Source organism: Agelaius tricolor, unplaced genomic scaffold, assembly GCF_023055355.1.
Source record: "Agelaius tricolor isolate 1412-34295 unplaced genomic scaffold, bAgeTri1.0.p SCAF_7, whole genome shotgun sequence".
Taxonomy (NCBI): Eukaryota; Metazoa; Chordata; class Aves; order Passeriformes; family Icteridae; genus Agelaius; species Agelaius tricolor.
Genome location: NW_027269267.1, coordinates 25,140,673 through 25,154,379, shown reverse-complemented (window position 1 = coordinate 25,154,379; position 13,707 = coordinate 25,140,673). Strand labels below are relative to the sequence as shown.

At 39.2% G+C, this 13,707-nt stretch overlaps 1 protein-coding gene across 2 annotated transcripts in view; it reads right to left on the bottom strand.

Moving 5' to 3' along the window:
- Positions 1–13,707, bottom strand: part of COL4A2 (collagen type IV alpha 2 chain) — a 142,283-nt gene that overhangs the window by 46,200 nt on the left and 82,376 nt on the right. For both annotated transcript variants that reach the window (XM_071430597.1, XM_071430598.1), the window contains exons 5-10: positions 5,559–5,693; positions 5,433–5,477; positions 3,221–3,337; positions 2,416–2,487; positions 853–888; positions 698–760 (exon numbers count right to left, since the gene is read on the bottom strand). In XM_071430597.1, the coding sequence (XP_071286698.1) occupies positions 698–760; positions 853–888; positions 2,416–2,487; positions 3,221–3,337; positions 5,433–5,477; positions 5,559–5,693 (468 nt within the window). The remainder of the gene's footprint in view (positions 1–697; positions 761–852; positions 889–2,415; positions 2,488–3,220; positions 3,338–5,432; positions 5,478–5,558; positions 5,694–13,707) is intronic.

Below are 13,707 nucleotides of genomic sequence, written 5' to 3'. Positions count from 1 at the left end.
GAAAACAGCTATGGAGGCTGTGAGTGAGAAGCCCCAAATTAATTTTTTCCCCCTCAGACCAGGGATGTAAAGCAGGTCTAAAGTAAATTTAGACAAAACAACGATAAAAGCAAATGCTACAAAGTTGTATTACAGGAAAATAAAAGAAGCTTAAAGAAAATGAGATCTACTGAATTTGAATACCTACTTCTCACCCATGAAAGTATTAACCATGGAAATAAGAAATGTAGAAATTGTATCTGGAGAGAACATAGTCTTCTCAAAGAACTATAGTGCAACAGGTGTGAACATCAGTGCTGTAAATTACAATTTTGGGAAAAAAAATTCCAGAAAAATAGTTTAAAATTGCATTCTAAATACCATTCAATCTCCTGTGGGAAGCACAGAGAGCTAATATACATATCCTTTGTGAGCAGAAAAGGTAACATATTCAAGTCATTCTGATAACTCAGTGTAGGAAGATGTTCTAAGGAGGTTAAAAAAATACAATATGAATCAAAAGCTTCTGACAGCACCCCTATATACCTCTTCATGCAATATTCATCCCTCAGTGTCTCAGTGCTTTTTAAAAGGTCTAAGGTCCATTGACACCTTCTTGCTATTTCTAACCTAGGTTACAATCCAACATAAGGGAACTTGATGAGATAATTCTTCTGTTTGGTTAATTTTCTAGAGAACATAATTTTAATGTACTTACTGGTCTTCCTCGCTGTCCTCTTGGACCAGTAGGTCCTTGAATACCCAGTGTACCCGGAGGTCCCTTTAAATAAAAAAATCCATCAACTATCAATCAATGTTGTTCTGATATTAGTTACTGTTACACTTTATCACATCCACTGTAATGCTACTTACTGGAAAACCAATGACCCCTGAATCCCCAGGATCTCCCTAAAAAAAAACAAAACAAAAACAAAGAAGTAAAAAAAATCCAATAAATTCTATATACAAAATTGAATAAAATATTTTTATCCATTAATAATATTCTCCTCATTTAAACAACTAATTATAGCATGCAATGCTACTCAAACCTTTCCATACAGATGCATTTCATAGAGATGTTGAGATAATTGAATGTGGGCCATATATATTTCATAGTCTATAGATAACTGCATGCAATAAAGTAGCAGGGTACAAAGTTGGCTAATGAAGTTAGGGATCCAAATTACAAGGCTGGACTATACAACAGACCACACTGAATTTTTTGGTTGAAAAATCCTATCTCACCAGTGGCTTAATTTGGGCTCTAACCTTAGATAAAATGTCCAAGCTCATTTTTGTGAGTTGCATGGGAATTACTGAATCATTTTGATTCTCTTCTTAGTCACTAAAAGCATTTGGAACATACTGTTTTCAGTGACCACATATTTTAACTTCAGTACATGCTGAAATGTTTTTAGAAATTAGATCCAAAAATGTTCTAGCCCAAAGACCTTTCAACACACATAAATAATGTGTTATTCAGGCCAAACACCTTCAATCATTTTGAGTAGCATCTTAACTACCTAGTTAATTTGGGTTTAGTTAACAGAATAATTTGTGGAACCAAATACTTTCTGAAATGAATACAGGTGTCAGTATCCATCCTTGGCCACAATATAGTTGAGCATTTCTTAAACATTACTTAATCTCTCCTGATTACTAACAGTGCAGATCTGAAGATTTTCTAAAAGGAAAAGAAGTTTCCATTAAAAATACAGGCAACTTACAAATACGTCAAGAGAAATACCTATTTTGGCACTTACTGCTGGCACAAAATACACACAAACAATGTCAGCAGATTCCTTCTGTGCTGAGTATAGCTCAGTTGCAGCTTTTCAATCAGCCACAATTTATACTCTACATATATAATCCCTTATCTCCTTCTTATACCTTCAAATTATGCAAGGTTATATATATATATATATGAGAAAAAGCTGTAAGTGATTACAAAACAAGCTTTAAGGATTAGACACATTGGAATACTGGGGGTTTACTAAATAACTAAATAAAATATTGAAGGATCTTTTACCCTAAGTCAATCAAACACTTGCATGACAATTTTACAGGAAAGGTGCCAATAGTAACCAGAATCATTCAATGGACAAACCAATGGCAAAGAAAGGGTTTTGCCATGCATGATACAAAGGTAGTAATTGAATAAAGAGGGAAATATCTGACCTACATCATCCACAGTGCCTTTGCAATCCACCTATAGGATGACACTCTTTGGAAATAACAGAGTTCAGATTTTTCCCCTTGGACATCATATAAACCTCGCTGCAACCAGAGAAAGCAGAAGCTGTCTTTCAAATCCTACACAAAATCAAAGTGGGCCTCTTGGGATGTGCCCATCAGAGTATAAGAAAAATTTACTCTCCATCATGTGTCTGCAAAACTGCACTGGGCAAGAGTAACTGGGGGCAGTTCTGGACGTACCCTGTGTCGGCTGATGATCTCCGGCGCCACTATGTACGGCTCCCCCTTCTGGCCCTTGGGCCCCTGGACTCCCTGGAGGTGACCAAAAAAACCAAAACACAACGTGAGCTCCCACACCATCTCTGCTGACACGTAAACAGCTAAGAGTGACATGAAAAATATTTGTTGGTGTTTTTGTAAGTGTACATAAACATATTGCAGTTTAGAGGTAGAGACTATGCCTAGCTTTGGAAATTTATGGTTTAGAAAAAAAAATGTAAACCCACACAGTATGTAAAAGAATGAATTTCTAAATTTTGGGGAGAAGCCCCCCATTACCAGGGAGTGGTATTATGGGGTAGCACCTCCTAGCTAGAACTGATGCTGCACTTCCCAGGGCTGACATGTGCCCATGTAAATCCAGGAGTTCCACTGCTCACATCAGCAGGATCCTGTGTATCTCACCATGAAAAGCCAATACTGTGGCCATGGGGCAGGGAAGAAAAGGATACTTTCATCAGCAATTTCGAGTTTAATATTATTTTATTGCTGTTGATTAAAGCTGTACAGCTTTTCCTACAGCAATCTCTCTGCAAGACCTGTGTGACAGGTACAGCTCTGAGCAGACCTTGTGGCCCCGGCTGCAATGCAATGACTGCACACTGTGCAGTGTGTCCACGCTGAGTCTGCACCAATGCTCTGCTGGGCCACAAAGCCCCACATTCCCTTTGTTAAGAGATGTCCCATTAACCCAACCCATGTGTGAATGAAAGTCACTCCAGCAATGTTCTTAGCTTCAGATACTCACTTACTGCCAGCTACTTACAATGCTACCAGGGAAACCAGAGAATCCAGGAGTTCCTGCATCACCAGGATCACCTGCTGTCCCATTACAGCCATCATGACCTGGTTTCCCCCTTGGTCCTGGCTGGCCTGGATGACCCTGTTGAGGAAAAAAAAAAAAAAGTGTTTATCTATCCATCTGTTTCTAGTTTTCCTTTTCCTGTAGTCACAAAGTATTTAGACATTCTCACATTAAGCCCAAGGCTTGGATCCATGGGAAACTAGGATTTTCAAAGACAGAAACAGACAGTGCCTTTTTTTAATATAGCTGCAGCTTGAACCAGATGCCCCAGACAGCATGAAAAAACGAGTAGTGAAGGACCTCTCAGAAAGGGTAAGAAAGCTATGTTCAATGTAGACACTGTTATGCAGAGAACTAAGCCAGATGAGGCTGCTGTGCAGGGATCCACCAAGAACTGGGATTGGTAAGCATTTCAGTGCTTCACATTGGAAGAGTGGGAACAAATGCTCCTCACTGAGTTTGAACAGCTTCCAAGTCAGGAAAAAAGTCAAAGATGCTGTTGGAGCTAGACTGAGTGTCATGATGAGGCTGTAAAAATGGAAGAAAACAGCAGGGCTCAAAGGTAGTAAGCTGGGGGCACTCCAAGACCTTGACACAGAGTCTCTGAAAATTTACTCCTGTCTCAAACTGTATTTTCATTGCTGTTCCTGCATTCACCTTAACTGCTGTTGCTTCTGGTTTGCACTGAGGCTAATGAGAAGCAAATCTTCCCTTGAGCAGCTCTTTGTTCCAGCAGGCTCAGTCAAAAAAACCCAGAAACTAACATAAAACATTTCTTCCTTCTCCTTTATCTATAGAAAGAGTTTTCTCTTTGCTTTTGCTCCATTGCTTAGAAAAAATAGAAGAATATCCATGTCCTTACTGAGCTCCACCAAATACTCCACCAAATACTCCACCAAAGCCACCATTCTCTCTTGGCTCCCAGCCCCACATCTTAGCACTCTGCCACTGTGATTTGTTCAGGTGTCTATCTACCTGCCTTCCCATGGTCAGTGAAAAAACTGGTTGGAAAATATAAGGGTGCCTGAAGGGCAGGGGCAGCTTGAAGAGAGTACACAATAAAAATGCAGGTTCCAGTTCTGTCTGAAGGTATTTATCCCTCACAATGCAATGTGCAGAGGTCAGGGAGGCAGGGCTGAAAAAGAAAACATGCCCAGGTAAGAGAAGCAGTCCAGCTATAGCAACAGGGGAGCAATTTACTCTGCTTCCCAAGATGTGTCAGTGCTTAGAAAAAAACTCAGCATGATGCAGTGAGATGAACAAGATCCTTGGCTCAGGAGTGTTAATAGAAATGGCAAATATGGTCTTTTTTTCCTTAAAGAGTAAGAAAGAGGGAGACAAGGAAGATTGTGAGAGAGAAATCCCTGAAACTTGATAGGAAGCTCTTCTGGAAACAAAAGAGGGTGAAAGTAGAGTGGATGTGGATGCGTGGGCTGCAAAGCGGGGCCCCGGTGTCAGGGAGCACTACAAAGGAAACCCAAGCCTGGGAACTCTGTCCAGGGATTCCAGTGACTCAGATTTCTTTGTTATTTTATGACACAAGATGTAAAGAAGTGTAGGCTGGGAAAATACTGTGCTGTGAACTTTACCCAGTTTTCCTCTTTGAGTGTTTCAGTTTCATAGACCTGGTCCATTTGTTCAAAGTTTTACACTGTTTAGTGCTCAGTAAGATTTTTAAGACAATCTCAAGCATGCCATATGAACTATACAGCAAATTAACCATAGTTAGTATTCTTAATATCACTGGTTGTTATACCAGCTTTGCAAATCAGAAATAATTAGGAACAACCAACTCATGTCTGTTGTTCACAAGCTTGATAGTTGTGAAGCACTTCAGTCACAGGTCTTTCCTACAAAAGAACATACTTTGCTGGGTAACCTCCAGAGACACAGGAAATTTCTATCCTTTTCTGCCTCTTTTATAAGGGGATTTCTCCATAGGGCAAAGCAAATGGACCTTAATTATCTGAGGAATGAGAGGGAGCACAGATTCTGCTCTTTTGTTGTATATCTTCAGTTCCACTCACTTCAGCAAATGGCCTTAGCTGAAAAATGTGTACGTGGCTGATACAGAATTTAACCCAGACATTTTAATTAAAGTACAAAGGCTTTAAGCTAGCCTGCAATATTTGCATTTGGTGATTTCTTAAAGATGAAGTAACCCGCTACTTACAGGAATGCCATCTGCCCCGGGGAATCCAGTGACTCCTCTTTGTCCCTAGAGTGAAACAGCACAATTAAAATGATGTCCTGCTAGCATTTTGCTTATTAGCTAAAACATTTGATATTCAAAAGTTACCACTTCTCCTTTGGGTCCAGTTATTCCTGGGTATCCTCTTTCACCTTTGTGACCTTTGGGACCTTGCACTCCTGGGATCCCCATCAATCCCGGTGGTCCAGTGAATCCCTGTGATCCAAGGAGTCCTGGCTGGCCCTGATAAAAACAATAAAACAGCATTGACATAGGAACAGTTGTGATGTATGAAGCTGGATAGGTTATCACTCCTGCAACAAAGTCAATCTCTCAAAGAAAAAATAAACACAGAATTTCTTTCCATCACAGTAGGCCAGGCTCTTTGATAAAAGTCATCTGAAATGCCACACAGAGAAACTCCAGCAGCAGTGACTATATTGCATATGTGGTCACAAAATTAACTCATGGATACTAGCATTCAAATCAGTATTCACTACTTCAGTATTCATGGCCAATCTATGAAAAAACTGTTTTCTTTGGAATGAGGTTTCTCAAAAGTGATTCTCCTACAACATAACATATGACACTCCAAACAAGTAAAATATGATTAACTGTGAAATTTGCTTATTGGCCATATATATTGTGAGTGGAGTCTGATATTTAATGGCAGGAATTTCTGCCTCTTTAGTGACAATATTTCTATTCAGCAGTGGAGCCTGAAAGTGATGGGACATGCATGGATCCACAGAGGTTGAAGAATTGCACACAGGGCTCCTTGGTCATTCTCCCTTCCAGCGCTGGTTTGGCTCTTCATGCCACTTCAACCATAGTTTAGAAATAATCCCTGTTGGCTGCCAAGATCACAAGGCTCAAAAGGGGAAAAAAACAATTTTGAAATGACACAATGGAGGTTTAAGTAATGGATTGTGACAGTATGTCTGAGATCTGTGAACTGAAGTATTTGAATATTGTTCCAGACGTAGCATCACCAAAGGCACACATGTTTTACATGTACTCACTTCTCTAATGACATTAATAGTACATTGCTGCAATCTTTTCTGGAGAAATATGTTTTAAATGGGGCAAAGCACCATTTACCAAGACATTCAAATTAAGTCAAATCTAATGAAAGTTGTTTTTAAAATGCAATTAGATTTTTTTCACAGACCAGGGTGGAACAGCACCAGTATCTCACAAAGGAGAAGAACTACAGCAAACCATGAACAAACGCATACATATTCATACCACAAGGTTGATTAAAAATACTATCTTCTTTTAGTAGAAAATACTTACAGTCTTGCCCATGCCTTCAAAGAAAGAGCTAGAAAGTGAATGCAATTCCTGTTCAAGAGTTCAACTTTATTTAATGCCATTGAGGTGGAAAGAGGGCAGTGTGGGGACTTGAAAAAAAGAAACCTGAAGATAGGCAAATTTCATTAGATTAGGAAGTTGTACCAAAGACACTGAAGAATGCCTTACTGATGTTAGGCAAAATTTACTTTAGTTTCATAGGCCCATTTGTGATACACTTAAAAATTTCATAGTCAACAACTATCTAAAGTAAACATTTATCTCTGCTGCAGTTATTTTCATACCACACACCCCAAACCACCGCTATGACTGAAGCACAGCTTACTTGTAGCTTCAAAAACAAATCAATTTTCCACCCTGCTTCCATGCAAAATGGTTGTCACAACACTTGGGGTAGGTTTTATACTTTAAATCTTATTGTATCACATCATATGAGTCCATATGGAGAAGCTGACACAGCCAAACAAACTGAGTGCAAGAGAACTGAGAACTGAGTGCAAGTCTTTAATTTTGGAGGAAGACTAGGAATGAGCCAATATCTACAGTATGATCCATATTGTACAGTATGGATCTTTTGCTCTACTGTTAGGACTGATTTGACAAGACTGATGGTTTAGGAGCAGTGCCAAAGGACAACATGAATTTAAGTGTTTGAGCTGTCAGTGTGAAAGAGAATTCCCTCTGCTTACAACCGAACCTGACTTTATACAGCATCCCTACTTTTAAACCAAGCCTGCTCATGAGGTGCTAAGAGGCCAATGTCTTTTCAGATTAACAAAGTGAGTAGAAACAAAGATTACATGAATACATTTAAAACATAAAAGAACTCATGTTGGCAGGAGGCATATGCATCTGAACAAGCAGCTGCTCATTTCCTTATGCCAGGCACCACTGGCTGGCACAAATGCATCTATCTCCACCAGCAGCAGTTTTTAGTTTTTTTCAAAATGCAGTGATCCCTAAAATTTATTCTGTGGAGGTACAGATCCCAGTTGACATATTTTCTGAGTTGCCTGACCCAAATGGAAATCTAGTGCTGATTAAAAGCACTAGAGTAATAACGTAAATCTGAACCAGAATTTTTCATTGTGAGTTCCAAGATCAGGAAAAAGAAAATCTTTCTTATACCACATTTTCTCCACTTTTCTTATCTACTATGGCTCAAAACTTATGTATATAGGAATTGATAAAATACATATAAGCATGCCCCATGAAACTGCCTTTTTAGGGAAATAAACATTTCATTCATCAAAAAATGGAGTCATGATCATTTTTTTTTTGTTTGGCTTCTTTTGGTAGAAAAGTATAAATTCCCACGCAAATATCAATAAAAAATATTTCAATTTTACTATAAAGCCTTTAAACATTATTCAATGCTTAAGGTAGTTTGTTCCTCATGCACTCAAATCTAGAAAGGAACCTTTAAAAAGGTTCAAAAAGGATGGAAACATATCCATTACATCCGCAAAGAAGACTGAAAAATGATTAACATTCATTTGTAGAGATTTGAGTTGCATTTAATTTCTGAAAACAAATGTTTCAGTTTCTTCTGCAAAGAAAGAATACATGGGTTCTGAGCACTGAAAATGCAACTTCATTTCTGGAGTACCTGAAAGCCAAAATAAATAATCTAAATTCCAAAAACCACTCGTCCTCCTGAGATAAGGAAACTGTCTCTTTAGTGCCCCTCTACCCTCCTTTGGGGGGCAGCTGTCTGGAGGTAGAACACAAGTAAAACTTTTCATTGCAGTTTCTGATAAAAGGCTGGTTATGTCCAGGATTTTTAGATCTGTGCCTGGCTTTCTATAGGGACCATGCAGAGCTGTACAGTTCAAAGGTGGTATTCCATGGAATGGAATGGTTACCTCTCTAACTCCTACATCAGATATCATTCTCCCACTTCCAGTCCCATTTTCCTTCTGGTGTGGAGGAAGAAATAAACAAGGAATGGAAAACAAGGAGGAGGACTGGGCATCAGCACCCCTTCCCCATGCCTTCCTGGTAGTTATCTGGTCATTTGTTTGTTGAGGAATATGGGTTATTTAATATGAGGAGAAGAGAACAGATCCTCATGGGACTAGTTTAACACAAGGCTAGAGTCAGAGCTAGGGAAATACTTAATATCATGACAATGTTTGTGTAATTCCTCAGCCAATTAGTACCTTGGCTTGTTAAATGAATTAACTTTGTTAACCTTTGTTAACTCAGACATGTCAGCTTTAACTCTGCTTTCTTTATCTTAGATCTTTTGTTGGACAAGTATGTCCCCTTTTCATTAGCAAGTGACCTAAGAACATTCTCTCTTCGGCAAAGGTCACTAAGGAGATTTCAGCAAAGACAATCAGTTTGAAAGGTTCAGTCAAACAAAGCATGACTCAGTTCTTAGCCCCAAATACCCCTGTGTGACACATGCCATGCATGGTACTGCTCTGTCTGTGCTCCTGGAGGGTCACAAATTCTAGAGAATTCTCCAAAGCTATAAAATTGTGCTTGACTTAAAATTTCCATGTCTAAAAAAAAAAAAAAAAAAAAGAAGCAAGCCTAGGGGAACATATCATCCATGTCATAGTTCAGAAAACTCATTTAGTTCTTTCTCTTGAACATGCAGTGCCCTTCCAGTTTCACTAGGGTAAACTGGACCTCTTCCCTAGTCCAGAGCATGGCACCATTACCCTGTGTCACCCACCAGGGGACTTACAGACCAGTGCTAAGAGGCTCACTGAAGTGTGTGTGGAATGCCATGGCCAGCAACTCTGAGAGAGCACATGAAAAGAAAAGGAAAAAGTGGGCTGATGGAGTATGTTGAAGATTAACAAGAAGTTCTTTCATTGTTTTTATACTTCCACAACCCTTTAGTTGAATTACAAAGCTCCCAATGTCAGGATATATACCTAAATAGGCAGTCCCTGCTTTGCTCTTCCTGCAACTTCAGCTAACTGGAAGAGGTCTCACAAAATTCTTGTGGCCAGCCTAAATATTGTGCAAAAACTATTTACAGAGAGGAGCAAAGGTTGGAAATTAGAAAGCCTGAAGGAAATCTCCCCAGGAAATATTTGCCATGTTATATATACATTGTCACTTGTCCAGTGACATGCATGAAAGAAAATGCTGCCAAGGTTGTGACTGAATTCAATAATTACATTTTGCAATTAAGTACCAATGGACGTAAGAAGATCCTGATCAGACTTTTAAATTTGTACTCAATGTTCATGTTTTGCAGCTTGAACTTTAATTTCCAGTTCTTTTACCATCAGTCAGATGAAAGAGCTGTCATGTTGCAATACTTTCTTCCTTCTAATTTACTGTTAAATTTACAGTGTGGAAACAAAATTGACAGAGGAGGGTGTGCTAATCTTGAGAGCAACCAAATGTTTGATGTGCTATAAAAAGAGAGATGCAATGAATGAGTACCTGGTCCAAAGGTTTTATAACACAAGGGTCATGAATTGCTGAGAAATCCACCTACCAGGGTGGAGATACAAAGATAGGAGAAAACTGTTGATTTGCAATAAAGAGGAGGCAGAATCAGAGTTTCTACAGAGCTTCCCAGCCACTGAGCCCATTTCTCCATGTTTCATTACAGATAACCATTTTGCAATTGCTTCTGGTACATGGAATGTGATGATTCAGTATTCCCCACATGGAAACGAGCCTTGTAGACCATCATTTCCTTTAACAGTGGACAAAAAGAAAGGAGGTTAATTCCCTGACATTTTAAAAAGGTCACTGGTGAAAGGACAAGTTCATTTCCTGCGGGAAGGGTGATCTGACCATGACAGACAAACTGGAGCTGGGATTTTTTTGTAAGAGCTCTTAGTCTGGAATGGTCCCTGTAAGAACAGATGGGGAAAGGACGTGACAGCAAGGACCTCAGTGCACTCCAACTCAGTGAGACCAGCAAGTGGAACAGACAGCAACTCAACAGGCAATAAAATAATTTTTAAGGAAAATGAGCAACTTTTGAGCTGATTAAAAGTGCTAACCCAGGGAAAGACATCCCTCCAAGCACACAAGAAAGAAACAGAGAAGTTTTCAAATGTAATGCTGGCAAAATGTGGAAAACTGGGTGTAAATGTAGGGAATTTGTGATTCTTTCAGGTGGTTTCAATGGACTATGTACTGCACTAAAGCAATCACCAACCCCAAATAATAAATGTATTACCTTAGTGCTCTCACTACCCCCAAAAATATAAACTACAAAGAAGAACCTCAAGAACCTGCTGTGGCACACAGAGTCAGACTAGGATGGGCATATCATCTGACATTTCTGCTGGAGCATAAGTCCAGGAGGTTACCTAGGAGTTTATGGATTAAATGTATTAGAGGGGAATATGCAGAGGAAGGGTTTGGGGTTCATCTCCACGGAGCGCACACTTTGTCAGAAATACTGCACCTATGGGGTTGCACCGCTTTGGGCTGAGAGGCAGAGAAAAGCAGACCACATGGAGCACCTGCTGCCATGGCATGGTTTGACTCAGCAGCTGCTTCTGGGGTCACTGGGCTGCCCAGTACAGACAGACCTCCAGAGATCTTCAGACACTGATGAGTACAACACCTACCATGACACAGAAGAAAATGGAACATTTATGCACCTTCCAACATTATGTTGTGCATTGGTGATGGAGTTTGAATGGTTCCATCCACCTCAGCAACTCAAGAGTTTTGTTTAAGCAAGATTTAAATCCTTTGTAATTCCACCTAGGAAAAATAGATCAAACCATCCACGGAAGGGTAGGAAATACAAATACACAGGGCAAAACACAACCAATGCTAGCCACTGGAGAAAAAGATCATCTGAGAGAAAAAAATCCTGAAGTTTGTGCAGGCTTGGTTGTTAATCGTATTAGCATGTTACTTTATTTCTGTGTCTTCAGGACTGTAGAAATGACTACTTCCTAAAAGCCAGATGCCTTGCAGCAGTTTGCAGTGAGCATTCAGAAGCTCCTCACTAGATGGCACCAGCCATTGCTGCTGCACACAGCCTCCACCACTGCAGGTGCAGGATTCCAGACCATGGTACAACCTTCAGGAAATCTGATAAGGAGTTCACATGGGGTCAAACCGTCCTTGAGCGAGGTCTGAGGCAACAAAAGCAGAAGGTTTCTGCCAAAATGTCTGTTAGTTAGATAGCTGGGGAAGTGCAAATAAAATGGGATTAAATGCATCATGCAAGTGAGCAGCATGGCTGCCTGAAGTGAAGGTGTTCTGTCACTCAACCTGTATTTTATGTAGTAGGCACACTTGGTCTTCTAAGAGAAATGAGAAAATCTTATTACCTTACTTCTCCATTGTATTGCTAAATTCACATTTACTGTCTGAGGCTTGAAAATTCTCAAATTTATCTTCTGAATCTATATTTTTAGTGTGGGGCTGGCATAAACTTCTGCCACCACACTGATACTAAAAGGGGATACTTATTTTGGGAGTCTGATATTTTGGACATTTGGTAACGACATGGTTACCAGTGTACCATGGCACTAGGAGGAGATGGGACTCCTGTTGTCTTACTAGATTATTGATAAGCAAATCAAACAAACTTTTCTCTTGTGCCTTAAGCTGCATGATATTAAATTCTTAAACACAGAGTAGCACTGAAAGAGTTGGCAGGCTTTAACAAAAAGGTACATAACTAATGGTTATTTCTATGGTTTTTTTCTTCTGTTTTGCTACTTTAGAGGAGGTTATTTAGCTGAGTTTCACATTCCAGATCTTATTCTCAGAAAAGACTTTCCTTCCCATTTGTTAACGAGCTTTTTTTATTTATAACAAAAGTAAACAAAAAATTATAACATTTATTAAAAATAACTAAAAAATGAGGCTAGTTCAGCCTAGTGGCATGGTAACAATCTGCTGTTCTTTTAACTTCATTGTCTGGACATACGACATTTTCTCTCAGGACAGTGGTGACCAAATGACATTAACATTAATTCCAGAATAGTGATTCAGCTTGCAGAAGGGTGGATTTTTTTTTTCATTAAGGAAGGAATACACATTAAATCTTCATAAAAAAAGAACTATGAAAGCATTCCCTTTACCAGAAGCCACATCCCTTTTCTGTACTCAGTAATGAAATAATTTTGTACTGTTTTCTGTTCCCACGGTTTGATCTAATTTGTGATCTTCCAGAAAGCTGCTATGTCACCCAAGAAGATAAAACATGTGCAAAAGTAAATATATGCTGGAATGTAGGTCAAGAACTCAAAAGAACCAGTTAATAGTTTCTTCATGTCACAAAATACACAGGACTAAATGTCAGAAATGCTTTCTGTGCTGTGCACTGCTTCTGTAGTAAGAACAATACTGGGACCACAGCAATGATCTCTCAAAGAAAAGCATAAGAAAGGGCAAGTCTAGACAAAACCACATGAGGATTTCCATACTAAACCTTCAAAAGGTCATTGCATAGAGGAAAGAAGAAGAGGATGGTGGACAAGATGTGGGAAAAAAGCATTGGGCAGAGGCAAAGAGTGCTTTTGTTTGCAGACTGAGTAAGGGGATATCTCTGAAAGTACAAAGCAGAATCTCTGCTGAAGTATGGCTAAACAGACAAACTAGGAAATTTAGCATCAGAATCAAGACCTATATTAGCAAATGTATCTCTCTAGTAAGCATGCTCTACTGAATTATGTGAGAAGACTTGGAATGACTTGAAAGGCACAGAATTTTTTAAGTATTGCATTTACAGAATAGATGCAGATATTTATCTACCTGCAGTGTAGTCATCAAAAGATCCCATCAGGTGCAGGTAATATCTCATGGCATGATATCCTAATGCAGATATTCAAACTTAGTCAAACAAATGCACCTGAATGTAACCATTTTTCTTAAGTATCTATAAAAGGAGCCCAGGTTTCTAGCTCAAAAGCTGACCTCACATCATTGCTTTCTAAACTGTGCAAGAAGGCAATACCCCAAAGATCAAGTTCTGAAACAGTGGATTTAG